Source organism: Tursiops truncatus, chromosome 2 (genome assembly GCF_011762595.2).
Source record: "Tursiops truncatus isolate mTurTru1 chromosome 2, mTurTru1.mat.Y, whole genome shotgun sequence".
Taxonomy (NCBI): Eukaryota; Metazoa; Chordata; class Mammalia; order Artiodactyla; family Delphinidae; genus Tursiops; species Tursiops truncatus.
The window spans coordinates 32,491,876-32,511,224 of record NC_047035.1 but is presented as its reverse complement, the minus strand read 5'-3'; the positions used below and the strand labels follow the sequence as shown (position 1 = coordinate 32,511,224).

The following is a 19,349-nucleotide window of genomic DNA, read 5'->3' as shown; positions in this document are numbered from 1 at the left end:
GGGGTCAGGAAGGCAGAAAGCCAGGGAAAGCCATGGACAGAAGCAGCCCTTGGTTCTCTCTTGAGTTAACTGACCTCCGCCTGCCTGGTTCTCTGACCTCACCACGTGCCCAGGGTAGGAATCTGCCCTGATGCTGGCTGCAGGAGCCTCTGCACAGACAGGATGGTTTTCCTGGAGCCTCTCACACCCTGTGCTCAGTTCAAAACTGCGGTGGCTGTAGGACTTTTATGAAGGAATCTCAGGAGGTGGTGAGGCTGGCCGTCCACCCAGCTTACACAGATTTGCCAGTGGCAGGCTCGGAGGCCATCTGGTTCAGTGCCTGTGTGTACTGAAACTGAGTCCCAGAGAGACCAGTGTCCACGGGCAGCACTCAGATTTGTCTTTGTCACTGGGCTCCTCTCTCTGTGGCTCCCCTTCCGAGATGCGGGTGTGGGAGGAGAAGCTGGGCTCAGCACCCTTGCTGCTGCCCAGGGAGTGCCGTGGAGTGGGCCCCACCCCTCCTGGCTTCAAATCCTGACTCTGCCTCTTACCTGCTGGGTGACCTTGAGCAAGTTTCTTAACCTCTCTCACTCAATTTGCTTCCCTGTATAATGTTATAATAATGTTTCTTACAGGGTTTCTGTGAAGTTGAAATGAGGTAAACATGTAAAGTGCCTAGACTGGTACTTGGCATATAGTCGATGGTCAGTGACTAGGAGCTGTAATTACTGAGATTTCTAAGGGAGACCTCAGAAGGAACCTTTAGACTGTAGTCAGATGTGATACCCCATCCCCCCTTGCATTTGTCTGGAATGCCCAGTACCAACTTTCTGGGGAGGTTTTCTTGAGGAGAATCCTCTCCCCTTTGAACTAGCAAGCTCACACCTTTCACAGAGTAGCTAGATGTTCCAAAGGCCCTAGGCCTAGTCCATCGGGGGATGAGCCGCAGAATGGAGCCTGGTGTCCTGCCCTCCTCTGCAGGCCCACCTTGGCTTCGTGGTCAGGCCTGCAGCTCAGGAGCCAGAGCGCCTGTTGAGTCATCTAGAGATGTGTGGCTTGGAGCATTGTTCTTACTATAAAATGGAGAAGATATAGCACCTGCTTCGTGTAAAGAGAGAGTTCAGAAGAGTGCCTGGCACATGTAATAATGCTGTTTGCAATAATTATTATTTTCCTTGTCTTACGTGCAAAAAGAAATCTGCACGTTTGAAATCTGCACTTTTTCTTTTCTTTTCTTTGCTGTTTTTGCCTTGCTTTTTCTCTGGTTCTCTCTGTTCCTAGCAAACCATTGAGGGCTAGAAGTAGAAATTGGACCTTCATATATCAAGAAAGGGCTTTGAGAGCAAGCACATAGACAGTGCTCTAAAAAACAACCTGAAGGGACCCTCAGTGCTCCGTGGTGTCTTCATCTGCTGCTAGCCTCCTGTCTCACACTCAGTTGTGTGGTCTGAACCCTTCCCACTGTTCTCAGATCCCTAGCACCTGTGCCGTCCTGTACGATGGCCACTAGCCCCAGGTGGCTATTGAGAACTTGAAATGCGACTAGTGTGGCTTGAGATGTGCTGTAAGTGTTGACTTATTATGAAAAGAATATAAAATATCGCATTAATAAATTTCTATATTGATTATGCGTTGAGCGATCAAAAATGTATTTTGCATATATTGGTTAAATAAAATATATTATTAAAATGAATTTCACCAGTTGTACATTTTTAATGTGGCTACTAAGAAAATTTAAAATCACCTGTGTGGCCGCATCATATTTCTGTTGGACAGTATTGTGCTAGGTGTGTGCTTTCCATCCATTCCTTCCTCCCCTTTCTCCCGTTTCTCTTTGCCTGGGCTCTCACCTTCCTCTGGTCGCCAGCGGTTCTCAGATGAACAGAAAAGATGTCCCTACCCAGAAGGTCACCCCAGGCCAACAGAAGAGCTCACCTTTGAACACTTCCTTCTTTCCTTTACATCAGAGTTGGCTGTGCGTGTGTCCGTGTCCTGTAGACTGTAAACTTTCTGAGGGCATGGTCCTGTCTCCTTTGCTTCTGTGGCCCTGCTAGAGCGTCTTGTGAGGAGAGGCTCGCTCTTAACTGTTTGATGGAGTTATAGCCACACAGGGACACGTCTGATAATGCCTCAGCTGTGTCCCTGATGGCCACAGCTGCCGTGTTGGTGTGGTGAGTTTGGGGGAACCACTTCCTTCTCCCCTGAATTCCCAGGGAAGCTTTTCTCTGGCCATCCTTTGAACACCTTCACTGAGCACCTATTTCTCTGTGCTCAGTTGTGTTCTCAATGCCAGTGCACTGGTTTTGGTGTAAAACGACATTATTTCAAACCTGCAAGTGAACACCGACACAGTTTCTTAAGCCCTCAGGCGCTGTGTGTGGGAGTATAGTGTTTTCTTGATAAGTGACATCAGATGGACACCTCTTAGGTTGAGTCTTTTTAACTGTGCTAGGTGTTTACATGTCTGCTTCCTCTCCTCAAGCTGAGCTTCACACTCCCTACGCCCCCACACCTCGTTTTAAAGGGGCTCAGGTATTTGTTCAGTTTGTTAAACTGAACACTTTGACCCCAGGGCCATTCCTGGAGCTTGTTTTGATTCCCTTGCTACGGAATCTTACAAGACTTTGTTTTGTCTTTAATTTGTCTCTTCTTCCTAAAAGTCTGGTCCCCAAAACGGCAAAAGCAAAACACATTTAGAAGTGCTGACTGGGGGTTCTTGTTGGTTTCTGCTAATGGTTTTAGGCTGCGGGGACTCTGGGGTAGAAGTATCAGCCAGATCGCCTTGCGTCTCCTCCGTCTGCACCCTCACCAGCTGGTCACATGGTCTCTCGCTCAATGGCTGCTGTGCTCCAGGCACTCTGCGGGGCCCCCTGGAGAATTACCTCGCTGCTTCCTGTGCTCACTGGAGGCCTAAGTGGGTGTAAGAGATAACAGAAAGCGGAGAAGGAAGCTAAGGAGAGCTAATTGATTTTTTTCTGTAAAATTTCCATCTTCTGGCTTTTCTCCCTCTCTTTTTGAAATTATGCAGCTTTGCCAAATCAGATGAGTTCATTGTCTTCTTGGGACTAGGAACACAGCTTGAAACTCCCCCTGCGGACCTGGGTTGTCCTAGAGCACGCCTGATTAAGTCAGCCTCTTGCCCAGAACAGGGGCTTCCGGAAGCCACTGAATGATTTATTTGCTCTTCCTGATGTTCTTCCCGTTCCTGTGAACCCCAGGCGTCACTGAGAGGGTCTCTCCAGCACCTGCTCTTTGCCACGGCTCTCCCACTCTGCTCTTTGATTGGGCCATATTTTTTTCCTTATGTTCTTGGCGTCTTAAAACAATCTTGCCTTTTTCTGACTTTTCCTTCTAAGGCCTCCTTATTTCTTCCTCGGACCTGGGGCAGTCCCTTTGTGACGCTGAACCTAACGTAGTGTAGTTTGTTTCCTTTGTATGATCCTCATAGACAAACATAAAAGAACTTTTGTCCAGTGTATTTCACCATGCAGGGGTTGCTCTACAGCTGACCTACCCTAAAAGCTCTCTCAACTTCTGTCCATCTTATATCAAATTCAGCTCCTCTTGTAATTCTGCCCATTGAATATAGTATAAACACCTCCTGTTGCAGCCAACGCCTCTACAAGATGGTTTCATCACAGTATTATTATTACTACTACTACTGTTATCATTATATTTTATTTATTTATTCATTCGGCCAAGTTTTCTTATGCAGCCAAGCTAACCTAGGCTACTTGCTGCTCTCTGGGCTTCATCTACACGGTCCCACTTTGGCGCATTAGCTTCAAACCACCACCTCCTTTCCTGCTGAAATCAAGCCCCATTGGAAATGCCACTTCCTCCGCGAGCTGTTCCCAGCCGTTCCCCACACAACGCTGGTCTCTCCTGCTCTGAGTTCCCTCTCTTGTGACACTAATCCCTTTCTTTGATGTGTATTAGAATAAATCTGTGTGGAGTATCTTTGGAGAGAGGCACTGACTAGGAAAGGAGAAGGGCTTACTTTCCACATTCACCCTCTTCCTTTTTGGATTTTGTACCATGTATATGTTTCCTAAGATTTTTTTTTTTTTTCTATGAAGGTATTATCTGCATAACAAAGGACCCAGTCTATAAAACGTTAGAAGAAGATATTGGAGAGTATGTTTAGGAAAATGTCCTTAGCCAAGACACAAAACCCAGAAGCCGTGAAGAAAACAACTTTTAAAATATATGTGTTGGGACTTCCCTGGTGACGCAGTGGTTAAGACTCCAAGCTCCCAGTGCAGGGGGCCCGGGTTTGATCCCTGGTCAGGGAACTAGATCCCACATGCATGCCGCAACTAAGAGTTCGCATGCCACAACTAAGGAGCCAGCGAGCCGCAACTAAGGAGCCCACCTACCACAACTAAGACCTGCTGCAACCAACCTAATTAATTAATTAAAAAATATATGTGTGGACTTACTTGTCATACCCCTATTTGGCTACAAGTACCTGAAGTGCTTATCTTTCTATCCTTTTTCAGAGCATAGCACAATGATCCCTACACAGTAATCAGTAAATATTAGTTGAATTGAAATAGAATTGTAAGTCGCCTCTCTGTAGACCTCATTTTTTGCACGTAAAAAATGGGTGCCAGGTGATGACCAGGGCCCCTTTCAGAGATTCCGTGAAGATGTGGGCTTTATGGGCAGAAGTACCCAGCAGAGCGGGAATGGTTTTAGAATGAGCAGCCCTTCCCCTGGGACTGTCTTCCCCAGCACACTGGACCTGTAAGTGGGTCCTGCCTGTTTTCGGGAAGTGCCCCCCGGGTGCTCATCATTAATTACCCTGAGGAAATGAACCAATTAGACACAACCCAAGGAGAGCCGGGAGAATCTGTGGCAGGCTTGTTGCCCTGAACAAAAGAGGGTAAGTGTAAAGGGTAAAGCAGTTTGCTGAGTTTCCTTTGGAAATCCAGCTGGCCGGCTCTTTGAACTGCTTGGCCAGAGTTGAGAGAGGCGCCAGAAGGAATGTGATGCCTGTGTCTCCCTCCTGTTCAAGACCTTGGGCGAGGTGGGTGGTGTGGGAGGAGTCTAGAGGAGGAGGTGTGTGCTTAGAGGGGACTGAGGGGGCTTACTGGGCTCATCTGCCGGGTTCAGAGAGGCTGCCTAGACGTCTCTGGATCCCTGTGGACCTGCCCCAGGGTTTTAACAGCTTTAAATATGGAGTCTTTTCTCCTAGTCTCAGTGATCAGCAGCCCAAGGGCAGGGAGCCACCATCTCTTTTTCGACTTAGTATCCACCCCACAGCCTGGCTGGCAGTCATCTTGCTTAATAGCAGGTTGAAGGGAAGTGGCATTTGGTGAGAGAGTGGTGGGTGGTCCCATGAAGGGAGAGCACCTTTTCTCAGACAGTCAGAGGCTCCAGGTCTGTTAGAGGAAGTGAAGAAAAGAAACCCAGCAGTTCTTATTCTCATACTGATGTCCTTGTGGTAGTCACGATGGGGACAGGGTATTTGTCAGCAAAATCAAATGTCCTTTAGAGACTTTCATCTTTCCTGCCTTGGTAGGTAAGGCTTGTGGTAAGTTGAAGTTTGTCGGTGCCTGGCCACCTGCCAGCATGTCTTCTCCGCCAGCCCAGCCTTCTTAACAGTGATCCCATAGTGCTCCTCCTGTCCCCTCCTGTTTTTGCTAGGCATACCCCATGATCCATTGCCTGGGGACTTCAGTTCTGTAGTGTCTGTCCAGGCTCAGAAGGGGAGGCTGCCTTCTCCCTGGGCTGCTCAGGCCTTCCGGCTCCTCTGATGTATTACTGCAACTTACCTATACACCAGCGTTCCCACCACACTTAGGTACCACTTGCCATCTCCCTAACTGACCTGTTCATAGGGGAGGCAACCTTGACATATATGCACTCCTTAAAGGCCCGCTCACTCCTAGGGTGGAAGCAGTGTCTGCTGGTGGGAAGAGCACAGGTTTTACAATCGGAAGCCCTGGCTCTGCTCCCAGGTCTGCCTGACTTGGCTAAAAGTCATTTAACTTTTGTGGGCCAGTGTCCTCATCTTCAAAGGGAGGAATGATAACTACCTCACGGAGTTGTCAGAGGAATAAATAAGATAGGAGGTCAATGAAGGTGCTTTTAAAGCTAAACAGTCCTACCTGAATGAAAAATAATGGGCGTTACCATGGGATAGAGACGAGTGATGCCAGTGACCGCTCTAGTCAGGGAATGGGTGGTGCATGGGGGCCTGGGAAGCCTCCCAGGAAATGCATCAGAAATCCCCTCTGATGCCAAGAAGTCACATTTTTATCATGCGAAGGAATCCTTTCTGGTACTGATGTTGGAAACAAGGCTAATGTTTCCCCTGTGCAGGTTACCAGTGTTTTATCACCTGTCACTCTGATTCGTTGTGTATTTCAGTGAGTTTTATTGAAACCACATTGTGCGATGCATTATCTCATTCTTTTTTCTCGGCTGAGTAATACTCCATTGTACATATGTACCATGGGTGGCCCTGGAGATTATCATACTAAGTGAAGTAAGTCAGGGGAAGAGAAAGACAAATATATATCACTTTTATGTGGAATCTAAAAAAAAGATACAAATGAACTTATCTACAAAACAGAAACAGACTCACAGACTTAGAGAATGAACTTATGGTTACCAGGGGGGAAGGGTGGCAGGGGGAGGGATAGACTGAGAGTTAAAAAAAAAAAGAATACACAATTTGTAATCATAAAAGAATAAAATGCTGAAAAAGCCCCACATGCGCTAGATCTCTGCGAGTTCAGCTTTGTCGAAGTCTCCTGTTCAGTGATGGATGCAGTTGTCCTAAGGCGCAGTGCTGGGGAGGGAGGGCGAGGGGAAGTGCTGCAAGCAGCCAAGCTTCCCCTGTTGCCAGGGCGCCTCCCTCTGTCATTGGCAACCTGAACTTGCAGAGTTTGGCCGGCTGCCTTTCCAAGGGGCTGGCTCTTTGCTCCTGGTGTGTTTCCTGCTGAAGCCCTCAGAGCTGCCCCTCTTTGTCGCTGACGGCAGTCTCGCTGGAAAACCTCACCACTGTACCTCTGCTCTCTCTGTCTTTGCAGTGTGTTCCCTGCCCCCGGAGCCAGAGAATGGTGGCTACATCTGCCACCCCCGGCCCTGTAGAGACCCCCTGAACTCGGGCAGCGTCATCGAGTACCTGTGTGCTGAAGGCTACATGTTGAAGGGTGATTACAAGTACCTGACGTGTAAGAATGGCGAGTGGAAGCCCGCCATGGAGATCAGCTGTCATCTCAACGAGGGTCAGTTTGGCGGATGAGTGAGGGGTGCTGCTGGGCTCCTGCTTTCTTCTAACTCCCGGGAAGTGGTACCTGCTCCCTCTGGAGCACCCTGTGCTGTGGGGCAGCATATGGCCCTTCGGATGCCCTGCAGCCTCCTTTCCTTTGGGATTTCATGTCTCTGTGAAAGGCATTTGGATTGCTGGTGCGTGTCCCAGTGCATTTCAGCCGAGCTACCGAGGCATCTGCTGTGCTATGTAAAGTCCCTTTGATGCACTGGATCTCTTGTTTGCCTAGCCCAGTGCCGGTGACCTCCGACTGTGTTCTGCTAACCCATGAGCGCGGTGCGAGCACCTTCTGTAGTGTCTCTTTTATATTATTTTTCCTTGAATGGAAGTGGACTGTTTTGTCACGGAGCTGCAGTCCAGCTGGCCAGAAGACCTATCCCCCTCCGCCTCCTCCTGTCATGCATGACAGGAAATCCAGCTGCCTGCGGGAGAGTGTGTCATGCAGCCATCTTTGTGCTTTCACTCGAACTTCAAGACCGTGACACCCCAGAGAAGGGTGGGGACAGGCCTGAGGTTTACAACTGAAGCTGCAGGATCTTAGAACAGATTGTTATTACCGCCCTGTTCTTATAAATTTTCCTGCCACATGGGTGGGACTTCAGATGGTGGAATGATGTGTGCATTTGGATGGTTCATGTCTTCCAGCCTGCTCTTAAGGACAGGATCAGATGGGGTTTATAAAGGTAAGACCTCTAGGGAAGTGAAGTGAAGGGAATTTTAGATTCAGGAACAGAATAGGGAAACGTCCCCTTTCCCTGATGTAAAAGCCACTCTGCACCGTTACTCCAAAAGCGGCCCTGGCCGTACGGAGCACGTCTCAGCGTGGCGCTGTGCAGGGGGCCCTTGACAAGGTCAGCCGTGGGGCTCACGTTCCGTGTGTCAGGGTACAAAACACGTCTGACGATGGCTTGTTCCCGTAGACAAAGACGCACACACGTCACTCGGGGTCCCCACGCTGTCCATCGTGGCTTCCACTGCCAGCTCCGTGGCGCTCATTCTCCTCCTGGTGGTGCTGTTTGTGCTGCTGCAGCCAAAGCTGAAGTCTTTCCATCACAGCAGGTGAGCCAGTGGCAGCGGGCGGCGTGCGTCACGGTGGAGGCTGGCCTTTGGCTGGCAGAGGGGTGCTGGAGGGCCTGCTGGCCTCTGCTGGTCTGTGTGCACCCGGGGGAAGGGGAGGGCCCCGCCGTGTGTTAAGCTTCCAGATGTGCCTGGCACTGTGCTTTTGCTTTGCATACATTGTCTTCATCCTCACAGGATCGTTGCAGATTAGGAAACTGAGGCTCAGAGAGGTTAAGTCATTCACTCAGGGTCCTCCCTCTAGGTGACGACAGAGGTGAGATTTAAACCCCAGTCTGTCCAACTCGAGTGGCATGTTATTTCCCCTACATCAATGGTTCCCAAAGTGTGGTCCCAGCAGGATCAGCATCACCTGGGAGCTTGTTAGGAATGCAGATTTTCAGGCCCCACCCCAGACCAACAGAATGAGAAACTCTGTGTTTCTCAGGCCCTCCAAGCGTTTCGGATGCAGGCTCATGGCTGTGAGCCACTGCCCTGTCTCCCTGTTCCCCTTTCCTGGATGCACGTAGAGGCACCTGTGGGAAACTAAAAACAAACGCCAGCACCTGGGCCTCCATCCCCAGACGTTCTGATTTCTTTAGTTTGGGATGGGTGCCTGGCATTAGTGGTTTAAAAAGCTCCCCAGGTGGTTCTGACGTGCAGCTGGGATTGGCAAGCACTGCACTATACCATACTAGAAACCGAGGAAGTGGTTTTCTTGCCTGCCTTTGTCACTTTCCTTATTCCAGGTGAGTGCACCAGCCACAAATCATCCCAGACTGGATAGGTGAGGTTGGGGTGGGAATGGCCAATGGTGGGGACCTGGCCCCCGGTGGGTCCCTCATGGTGGACTCTCCCAGGCTGGCATGGCCCCCTTACCTGCTTGGGTTGCCCTGGCCCTTCCTCGTTCCCTCTGAAGAAAACAGTTTATGTCCATCCACAGCCCTTCCTCAGTGACTGTTGTCAGGCACAGGCACGAAGGAGCAGACTAAACTGCATTAAATAAAATGCTCCTGGTTTGGAATGCACAGACAAGGACCGGTTTAATATCTGTGTGTACTGTGTGTGTGATTCTTCTTCTTGTTATTTTGTTTTGTTTGGGGCAGGGGGTAGCAGCTATTTTTAAAGGTAGTTAAACAATTAGTAGACAAGAGAAGATTTGGAAGGGACTGTTTATTTGAAAGAATTGGCTACTGCCACGTAAAGTCAACTCGAGCTGTTCCTCATTTCTTCCAAATTAGGGATCATTTTCCCCTGGTAGTTAACTAGTCAGTGTGTTCAAAGTAACTGGTTTTGCCTAAGAGGCAGGGAGATTTGGGTTTCATTATAGACCCTGTTTAAATTTTGTACATCTATTACTTTTTAAACAAAAAAAAAATGTTATTTTGAATAACGAAAGTTAAGCGCATGCCAGGATGCACTCTGCTTTCGGATGCCACCCTGCCATCAAAGTTTCCCTTCTTTCCAGAAATGTCTGAGCACTTTTATGAGTGCCACTTCTGTCATCCTCACTGTGTGTGTGCCATTTGAACTGGGTAGTACAGATTTTTATCTGCAGGTACAGGTGAGGAAATTGAGAACAAATAAAACAGTCCAGCAATAATAATATGGTCCAGCCATAGACCTTACTGTCTCCTGGTGTGACACACAGAAGAGGACATGACATCACAGACAGTGCTGTGGCGTGTAGTGTTCTAGGCTGAGATTGGCCTGTTCTAGATTAAAAGAGATGCAAGAGACAGGACAACTAAGTGCAATGCATGATCCATAATTGGATTGTGGATGAAAACAAACAAGACAGCAGCTGAAGCAGATATATTTTTGGGTAGTTGGGAACATTTGTATTACAGTATTATACCAATGTTATTTCCAGGATGTAAATATTGTTGTAGTTAACATAGGAAAAGAGGTTCTTGGGAGGTGTGTGCTAACTACTGTTTTAATTAGTAAGAAATAACTTATTTTCAGAATGGTTCAGGAATTCCCTGGTGGTCTAATGGTTAGGACTCTGCCCTTCCACTGCCGGGGGCCTGGGTTCAATCTGTGGCCTGGGAACTAAGATCCTGCAAGCCTCACAGTGGCCAAAAAAAAGCGCATATATAAAAGTAATTCAGAAAAGAAGTATTTGCATGGATAAATCTCCCAAACGTTATGTTATAATGTTGAGTTAAATACAAAGCCAGACACACACACACACACACACACACACGCATTTATTGTCTTTCCCATTCATATAAAGGTCAGAAATATGCAGAAATAACTGGTGTTGAAGGATTCATGTTTAGGCAGTAAAATTACTAAAATAAAAGTCAAAGGAACGATTTTCATGAGAGTCAGGATCGTGGTTGCTTTTGCTGGTGAGGCGATAGGAATGGACACGGTGGGGGTGGGCTGGGCGGTGCCAGCAGTGTTGTTTCTTGACCCAGCTAGGGCTTGTACGCCATGTTACCTCTGGAATAAGTCAGCTGTACATTTTTCAATGTTTGTCTAATATTTGTGTTATAATTCACATATTTTTTTTAAGTTTACGAAGTTAAAGAAAATTAAATAAAAGGCAAGCAAAGTGGCTGAGTCAAAAGAATAAAATTCTTCAGTTTTTGAGTCCAGTGTCCCATTTCCAGACCACGGTGCTGCTTTTCCTCCTCCTCTTTTTAAAAGGAGCTTGATGGAGATGTCAGTTACATACCGTACAGTATACCCGCGTGAAGTGCGCAGGCAGGGGTATATTCACGGGTATTTGTAGCCATCATTCTCCCACTTTCCTGTCTTAGCTGTGCTGAGTGAATGGCTTTATTTCTGGGTCTCTAGCTTTCTCGTTTTTGCACAGGACCAGAGAGCTAGGTGCCTGTGTACCCAGAGGTTAAGAACACAGTCTTTGGAAGCAGGTGGAATGGATTCACATCCTAGCTTCCTCCCTTACCAGCTGTGCGACTGGGTAGGTTACTTAACTACTCTGAGCCTCATCTGCATTCTTGGTCAATCTACCTGAAAGGACTCAGGTGAGGACTCAGTGGGGCAACGTGTGTAAAGCCCTTAGTGCCATGCCGGGTACCATAGTAAGTGGTCAGAAACGGTTGGTGGTGTTGATATTGTGATATTTACCTGTGCGTGTATTCTGATTCTTCCTTTGTCCTTCCCTACGGATGCAGGCGTGACCAGGGGGTGTCCGGGGACCAGGTGTCCATCATGGTGGATGGAGTCCAGGTTGCGCTGCCGTCGTATGAAGAGGCTGTGTACGGCAGTTCCGGTCACTGTGTGCCGCCCGCTGACCCCAGAGTGCAGATTGTGCTGTCAGAAGGGTCTGGGCCCAGTGGGAGGAGCGGGCCAAGGGAGCAGCAGCTGCAGGACCAGGGGGCCTGCTCCTCCGCAGGTGGAGAGGAGGAGGCCCCAGGCCAGCCTGGACTGTGTGAAGCCCGGGGCTCTCGGGGCTCGGAGACTGTGATGGTGCATCAGGCAGCCCCCTCTTCCTGGGTGGCCGGCTCAGGGAACAGCCGAGTGGCACACAAAGAAGCCCCAGATTCAGAGAACAGCGACATACAAAGCCTCACGTCGGAGGACTACACAGATGGTAGGTGCTCGGTGCTGATCGTAAGTTATTATCTGCTCAGGGTCCTTGCTGGGAGTGAGGAAGGAAGGGGAACCTTTCTGATAATTGGTGTATCTGGCCGCAAAGAAAGATAATACCTGGGGGATTATCCTACAAAATAGAATTTTACCCTCGGAGCCCCAGGTAGGCCTTTGGGCTCTGTATAGGGAGACTTTTCACTGTTGTCTGTGAATTTTAATAGGTTTGGAGTCTCCGAAACTATTCATGGCCTCAGGGATCTGCTAAATCAAAGGGTAGACAGCCAGTTGGAGGTGGAGTGGGGCCTGTCCTCTTGTCATAATTTTTATGTTCCTGAAAGAACAGGAATAACAAGGCGGTGTGGGGTCTTATGACAGAGGAAACTGAGCCTGCCTCTCCCGGAGCATTCCAGCTGCTTCATTTTAAATGGGAGCATGCCAGGTCCCGTGCTAGTTGGTTTCCTTGCACTGTGTCAGTCACACCTCACAGTGATCCTGAGAAGTGGGTATTATTACCAGCCCCATTTTACAGATAGGGATACTGAGGCTCAAAGAGGTTAAGTCACTTGCCCATTGGTAGGTGGCTGAGCTGGGATTTGAAGCCGATGGATCTGCTCCCAAACTTGCGTTATAGCCCCATGGTGCCATGCTGCCTCCCAGGTCACTCCAGGTCCTTTGTGGCAAACCAGCCAGAGAACAAAATTGCCCCCTGCTGACACCTCTGCCTTTACGGGAGCCTGGAGAGTCGAACATCGGGATTGACTCTGTCACTTTAAAAAACATCTTTACGTAAAATCCCACTGTGTTTCAGGATGCAGACCGAATCTAGATGTTTCCCTTTAGAAAGTGAGGACTTCTATACTTACCAACCCCCCCCTCCCCCCCGTAAAAGAGCCTTAGGGAAAACTCTCTGTTCCCTGGGAGTCCTGGGCACAGTTCATGTGTATGGTTTAGAATAGCTGAAAGCAAAGAAGTTGGAAGTTCTTAAGTGCAGATCAGGTGTAGGGTTTCCTGATTGTCAGCAGCATGCCTGCTTTTCTCTTGGTGGGATGTAGAGCTAGGAAGGGGCCACTAAATAGGTGGCCAGGGTTTAAAGGTGGAAGCCAGTGACCCCACGGGCAGCCAGCTTTGCATATCGTGTGTCTGCACGTATTGACACAAGCCTCAGCCCTTATCCTTCCTGAGGAGCCAGGGTGGTGCCAGCTCTTCTCCCTTCTCCTCCTTTTGCTCCCTTGCTTTGTCCCAGGTATTGAACAAGCGTTTCTAAGAGCCCCTCTGTGCCGGGTGCTGGATTAGGTTTCAGGTGTGATGGGAAGAGCTGTGAAACATGCTCTCTGCCCACATGGATTGTCAGTCAGTTGGGAAGATGGAGCCCATACTTGAGAAAAAATGGAACCAAGAGTGGTAGGGTCCATGTCAGAATGAGGAGTGCAAAAGAACAAGACGCATAGGTTATCGAGTTGGTTGCAGGCTAAGCCTGAGCTGTCTGGGGCTGACAGTACTGAAGGAAGCCAGGCCCTTAAGGTGTCAGTCTAAGCCCGGTGACAGATGAGTCAACCAAGACCCAGGGATGGGGAGTGATTTACTCAGTATCACACAGCTGGAGGATGGCTTGAAGGAGGAGGTGAGACTTAACCAGGGCTCAGGAGCCTCATAGGGCGAGAATAAGGATAGAAAGAGAAGCAACTAAACCAGCATAGTTAAAGCAGAGAAGAGGGTTCAAGGTGGTAGGACCAGAAGGGGTTTGAATACCCGACTGAATGTTCAGATTTTGTCACACAGGCAGAGGGAGAGATGAGCAAGGAAGGCGTAGAAAAGGGTGAGGGATTTAGGCTACCTAGAAGCCTGTGAACAGGGCATTTTATTTCTTTAAACATAGGATCCCTGTGACGGGGTCAGGTGTGCTGCAGAGTCACTCACACGGGCTAACCACTGTGCTCTCCGTCCTCCTCTGCCCGCAGATATCCCACTGTTGAAAGAAGCATGAGGGCTGCCGCTGGCTTCTCTCCTCTCTGCCCTCCCTCCCTCTCCCTGTGGGTTTGAGCACCGCGTACTCCAGCTGCCCTGCCCGGATACCTGAGCTGCCACCTGTGTATCTGTGTATCTCTGTATCTCTGAGGGCCTGCAGGCCCACCTTGGCTGGAAACTCAAGGAAGATTCTCACCATCTGCCTGCTGGACAGCTGGAGGAGCTGGCTTTTTGCCTGGCCCAGCCTTCCCGTCTGTGTCGGGGACATCGTTGAATGTGCTGGATTGAGCCCTTCCTTCCCCGAGCCCTCCGGGTCCGCTCCAGCGAGCGAGCGCTTGGGCGGCAGCCCCCGTGGGCCCGAGAGCGCTGCGTTTACTTGTGCCTTCCTCCCGCCCGTCCAGTGTCCCTGTCATGCGGGCTTGTTGCTGTCCTGCAAGCCTTGGTGGCAGCACTCTGCCACGCAGGGGGCCGGGCCTGGGTCTGGCCTGTCTCCTTCGGGGGCTGGCACCGCGGCCCTTAGCAGGAGCAGATCCGATAGTGGCTCGAATTGGGGCAAGCTGTGGCTCCCTTGGCCTGAGCTGTCCCAGCGCCCAGCTCTGTAGCTCAGAGGTGCCAGCGCCTGGCCCTATCGAGTTTCCAAGAAGCATCCAGAAGATCCCAAGGGAGGGGAGGACGGTGGCTGATAATGATCGATCGCCTTCCGCATATGCAAGTTCTCACTTCCTACTTCCAGCGTCTGGCCTTCCTGGCCCCGGTCTTTTCTCTTTCCCTGGAGCATAGGGGGGAGTTGCATGCGGCCTCCTGGGTTTGATCCTGCGCAGCTCCGGCTTCCTTGCCGGCCGAGGCCTGAGGCGTATCATCCACGGGTCGGGAGTGTTGCCTGAGATGCCATGAGATGCCCATCTGGTCGCTGGCAGTTGGGGCCAGTTGCCCTGTTCTGGGTTCATGGTGAGGGAAGGGGGCCTGAGAGGCGCCGGCCGACCGTGTCCCCAGGCAGCTGCAGGCAGCTCCGCCCCGGTCCTGAGGGTCCTCCTCACCACAGTCACGTGCCTTAGTAACTGTGCCCAGGAAGCATCCTGCTGCTTGCCTCGCTGCTGCTTTTCCTCGTTCCACCCTCCCCTGCCGCCCCTCCGCTCGTCACAGCTGGCAAACGACTCCCTGGTCTTCCCGGCACCGGGAGGGCCCAAGACACAGTCGGCACACCCCCCCCCCCCCACAGCTTGTTGGTGGAGATGGTTTGGAAGCAGCCTGGCTCCGGGGCCCTGCTGGGGCCGCTCCCTCGGCCGAGGGTCCCACACTGACAGGGCTGCTGCCTCTTCAGGAGATGTGGCACTACGGAGCGCGTGTTACTGTTTTGTTTCTGAAGCACCGCGCCTCCGCTCCTTCCCCCAGCCTCTGTCTGGGGTGGTGAAAATAGTAGAGCCCGATGTGTTTTCAGTTCCTGGCCTAACAGGGTAGCTCCGGCGCTGCGGGTGGCCTCCAAGAGGAGAAGAACGAATGGCCCGCCCTCAGCCTCCCGCCTCCACTCTCACACGCGCACTTTACTCCGGGCTCTGCCGGGGGGCTCGCCGCCCCTGTAGTCTTCCCTCGGCTCAGGTGAGGGCAGCGCCTGCGTGTGTCCGGCTCCTCCCCGCGGGAGCCCTCTCGTGCTGTGTGCCCTCAGCCCTGGCCCGAGAGCTGGAGGGAGGGAGACGGAACGGAGCAGGGCTGTCCTTGGCCTCAGAAGAGGCCGTTTTTGGAGACGTGCCTGCTGGCCGTTGCTGGCACGGGGCCCATCTGGAGGGCAGGGTCCCCGGCCCCGCCGCTTCACCCTGCACAGGTTCTGTTCCACCCACCGGCAGCCCTTGTCTTCCTCCAAAAGAGAGCAGGGACCAGTGGGGACCAGCGGGAGGCATCCAAAGTCTCATTGCTGAGCCTGCAGCTTCTGTTGCCCAATCTTCCAACAGCTGAATTCTAGTCTAGGATCTTTCTTTAAATGGAAGCTCTTACCTTTTTCTATCCAGTTACTCTGGGTTTCTCACCCAAGAGATTGCACTTTTTGTTTGCGGTATATTCAGCCACAGAGGTGACCGGCTTGGCCCCCCTGCCCTCTGAACCCTTCTTCCCCTTGGCCCGCCCGCCCTGGGGATCACAAGCCCAGACTTGCCACCCGGTAGGGAAGAGGGAAAAGTCAGGAACCTCCCTGCCACGTCCCCCACGTCACTGGCTTTGCTGGGGCCTCCCGGAGTCCCCCGGCCTGTGGGTGCAGAGCCAGCCTCATTGCTGCTGACACCCACGACGGCTTACTGCAGTGAGCTTTCTGCTCCCACATCAGCCATGCACTGCTGTTTCTAGAGCTTCTGGCCTTTGTCCCTTGTGAAGGATCAGGGCCCCCCCACAGCTGCCTTGGAGTGGGGCCTGGCTGAGAGACAAGGTGGTGCTTGGGGCTGCCAGAGGGGCCTGGAGCAGGTGGGGAAAACTGCCCATGGTCTGGCTTCCCGGGCTCCCCTCCAGGGGAGTCCAGCAGAGGACTTGCCCAGGAGAACGGTTGGCACCAAAGGACTTTTAAAAAGGGGTGTTTTGTTTTGTTTGTTTGTTTTGCATACATGAGCTGACTCAGTGCAGGTTTTATATCCTGGCAACTTGCAGTCACATTCCAGTGACTTTCAAGGGCCAGTATGTGGTGAAAATTACTTAAAATTTCCATCCCTTTCAATGCCTTAGTTCAGCACGTAGGCTCTATCTTTTGCCATTTTTGAGTTTTGTGTGCTATGCTCCCACTTCACTGGGTGTGAACCGTGAAATGGGCCGAGTCCTGGCCACTTTGTGAGTTCTTTTGGTTTTATAAGGTATTTCAATGTACATCCTGCTAACACTCCATTTGCAAACAGAACTCACGTTGTCATCCGCATTCTTCCTGCCCTCCTCCTCTCCCCTTCCCCCAGCTTTAAAGCTCCGTGGAGAAGCTGGATGGCAAGACAGACAAAGGTACACTTTTCCTGCTAAGTTAGTGGTGGCACAGGAATCCTAGCACTCGGCCTTTCCCCTCCCCATCCCAGAAGAGCTCAAACCACTTGCTTTCTACATAACAATGTCACTTCCATTCCCAGGGAACATCTTTACGTAGAGAATGGAAAATGCTGCAAATATTTCTAGATCCTTGCCTGTTCCCCTCCTCCCCCCCGCCCCCCACCTTGAGAATAACGGGCCCAGGAGGGAAGGGACACGGGCTTGACAGCTTAATTCCAGATGTGCTTTGCTGAGGATAGAGGCTGGGAGTGTTTCTCGTGGAGCCTGCTAGGGCTCCTGGCTCTCAGCATCGGGCCTGTCATTACTGGTGTCTGGTGAGGGGCTCCGAGAGGATTTTTTTTGACATATGGGTGCACCGAGTGGTAGAGTAGCCAGTTCCCCGGAGAGGGAAAGGCAGGCTCAACTTTCCTGGGAAGCGACTCCTCTTGACCGCCAGTTGAAAATCTGGTAGAATCTTGAATGAGAACCCCAAGGCTGAGCCCTCTGCTAGGAGCTGGGGAAGATGCAGGGGCAGAGCACTCAGATCGCCAAGCAGGGAGGAGAGAGGGGCGAGGAGGGTTGCCTGGCAGCCCACCACACCCTGCCCAGGCTTCTCATCACACCACTATGGAATCTCTGCAATGGTTTCACATGACACACGCATCATTGACTGTGCAGGATGTCAGTCAGTTTGGGTTTGCTTTATTTTATTTTATATATATATTTTTTGGTATCCTGTACATTGCAGTGGGTGTGAAGATAGTATTTTAATATTTGTACAAAGTTTAATTTAATTTTAATTGTTCTATGTATATAACTGCATTTCTAAATAATAATAATTAAAAAAAAGTTCTTATGAAGGCAGTTGTGAGAGGTGTGATCCTTCCAGAAAGTTTTTGCAGCAACCCTCCTATGGGCAGGAGCTCGTGAAGGGATGAAGCGCTAGCTCTGGGGAGAGAGGTACCTGGTAAGAGGAGACAGGATGAAGGTACAGGGAAGGGAGACCACAAACGTAAGTGGAAATACATCACTTCTCTTGGTTTTTTAGTGCTCTGAGTGTGCCCCCCACTGTGCTCACGCTGGGATTCGGCAGTGAGCAACACCGCGAGTTTGGGGCCTGCATGGAATTCCTAACGTATCAGGAAAGCACACAGTCACAACACTATGCAGTGATGGCTGTGATCACCGAAGTTATGTTGGGGGACGGTCAGAAACACCTTTTGGATGAGATGCCACGTGAGCTGAGATGCGAAGGGCCAGAAGAGTGAGGCTGCGGAGCAGGGCACTATGTGTGTGTGGGTGTGAAGGCAGCAGAAAAGCACATTTAGTTTGAGAAACTGAAAGGAGTCTAGGGCCGCCGCAGGCAGGGCTGAGGGCAGAGTGGCTCAGGACGGGCTGAGCGGGGTAAGCAGAGGCCAGTGGTAGGAGGCCCCGGCCAGCCAAGCTGAGAAGTTTCACTTCATCCTAAGGGCAACAAGTGCCTTAATGGTTTTAAGTAATAGAATGACTTAGTAAGCTCTGGGGGTTTTTTTGTTTGTTTTTTTGGGAAGCTATCTCCGTCTCTTAAGAAGAATGAATTTAGGGGGATATAACATAAGTACCAGGAGACCATGTAAGAAGTTGTTGGTCTTGTGGGAAATAAGGCAGTTTGAGCAGCTAGGTAAAGAGCAACACCATTCTCTGAGATGGGGAAATGGAAGGCACAGTTTGGGGAGGGGAAATGATGGAGATCTAGAGATGAAAGGGCAGAGGACATAGAGGTGAAGAGGTCGTCATTGCCAGGTAGGAGAGGCCGACAGTACTCGAGCAGTTGCAACAGGTAGTAAAGTCAAGGGTGTGAGTAGAGAGATGTACAGGGTATTTTGGCATTGAAAACCAGGCCACCCTTAAATTTGCCCTTGGGGTAATGGTCAGGATGTGTTTCTCTAACAGTGTCAGGTGGGAAAACATTCTAGGGGCATCTGTGCCGAACACCCAGTCTCAGCCTCAGAGCACCAGTCCTCAGAAGGGTCCGCACAGACATCGCTGACATCAATTGCAAGGAGAGGAAGAGAAGAGTATTGTACCAATAGGAGTAATGGTGATAAAAGCTGATCGTTAAAAAGCACTTACTCTGTACCAGGCAGGCTTCTAAGTACTCCGTGTGTATAAACTCATGGAACCCACACAGCAGCTCTGCAAGGTGGGCACTATCCCTGCCCAGAGCCCCAGACGATATAGAATGAAAGTGAGGCCTAAAGAGGTGAACTAACTTGCCCAAAGCGGAGCCGGGATTGAATTCAAACCCAGATACCCCTGCCGGAGCGATCCCCTCCCTTGGCCCGTTCCTGCCCCATCACACCCTTGCCTGCCTCTCCAGGCCCTCACCCCCTTCTTTCTGCCTTTCGGAGTCTCTGTCTCACCAGTGAGCTTCAGGTAGAGGAAAAACACTTAATTTCGGGGCAGGGAAATGGCACACTGTTCACGAGGATAATAAACTACGCTCATCTCAAAGGATGGGACGTACCCA

General features: G+C 50.7%; 1 protein-coding gene across 7 annotated transcripts in view; it reads left to right on the top strand.

Moving 5' to 3' along the window:
* The window catches only part of SUSD6 (sushi domain containing 6), a 93,624-nt gene extending 75,924 nt beyond the window's left edge, over positions 1-17,700 (top strand). For all 7 annotated transcript variants that reach the window (XM_019922059.3, XM_019922054.3, XM_019922066.3 and 4 more), the window contains 4 exons: positions 7,023-7,220; positions 8,185-8,323; positions 11,470-11,888; positions 13,846-17,700. In XM_019922059.3, the coding sequence (XP_019777618.1) occupies positions 7,023-7,220; positions 8,185-8,323; positions 11,470-11,888; positions 13,846-13,871 (782 nt within the window). In that variant the 3' untranslated portion in view covers positions 13,872-17,700. The remainder of the gene's footprint in view (positions 1-7,022; positions 7,221-8,184; positions 8,324-11,469; positions 11,889-13,845) is intronic.
* Positions 17,701-19,349: the final 1,649 nt, after the last annotated feature.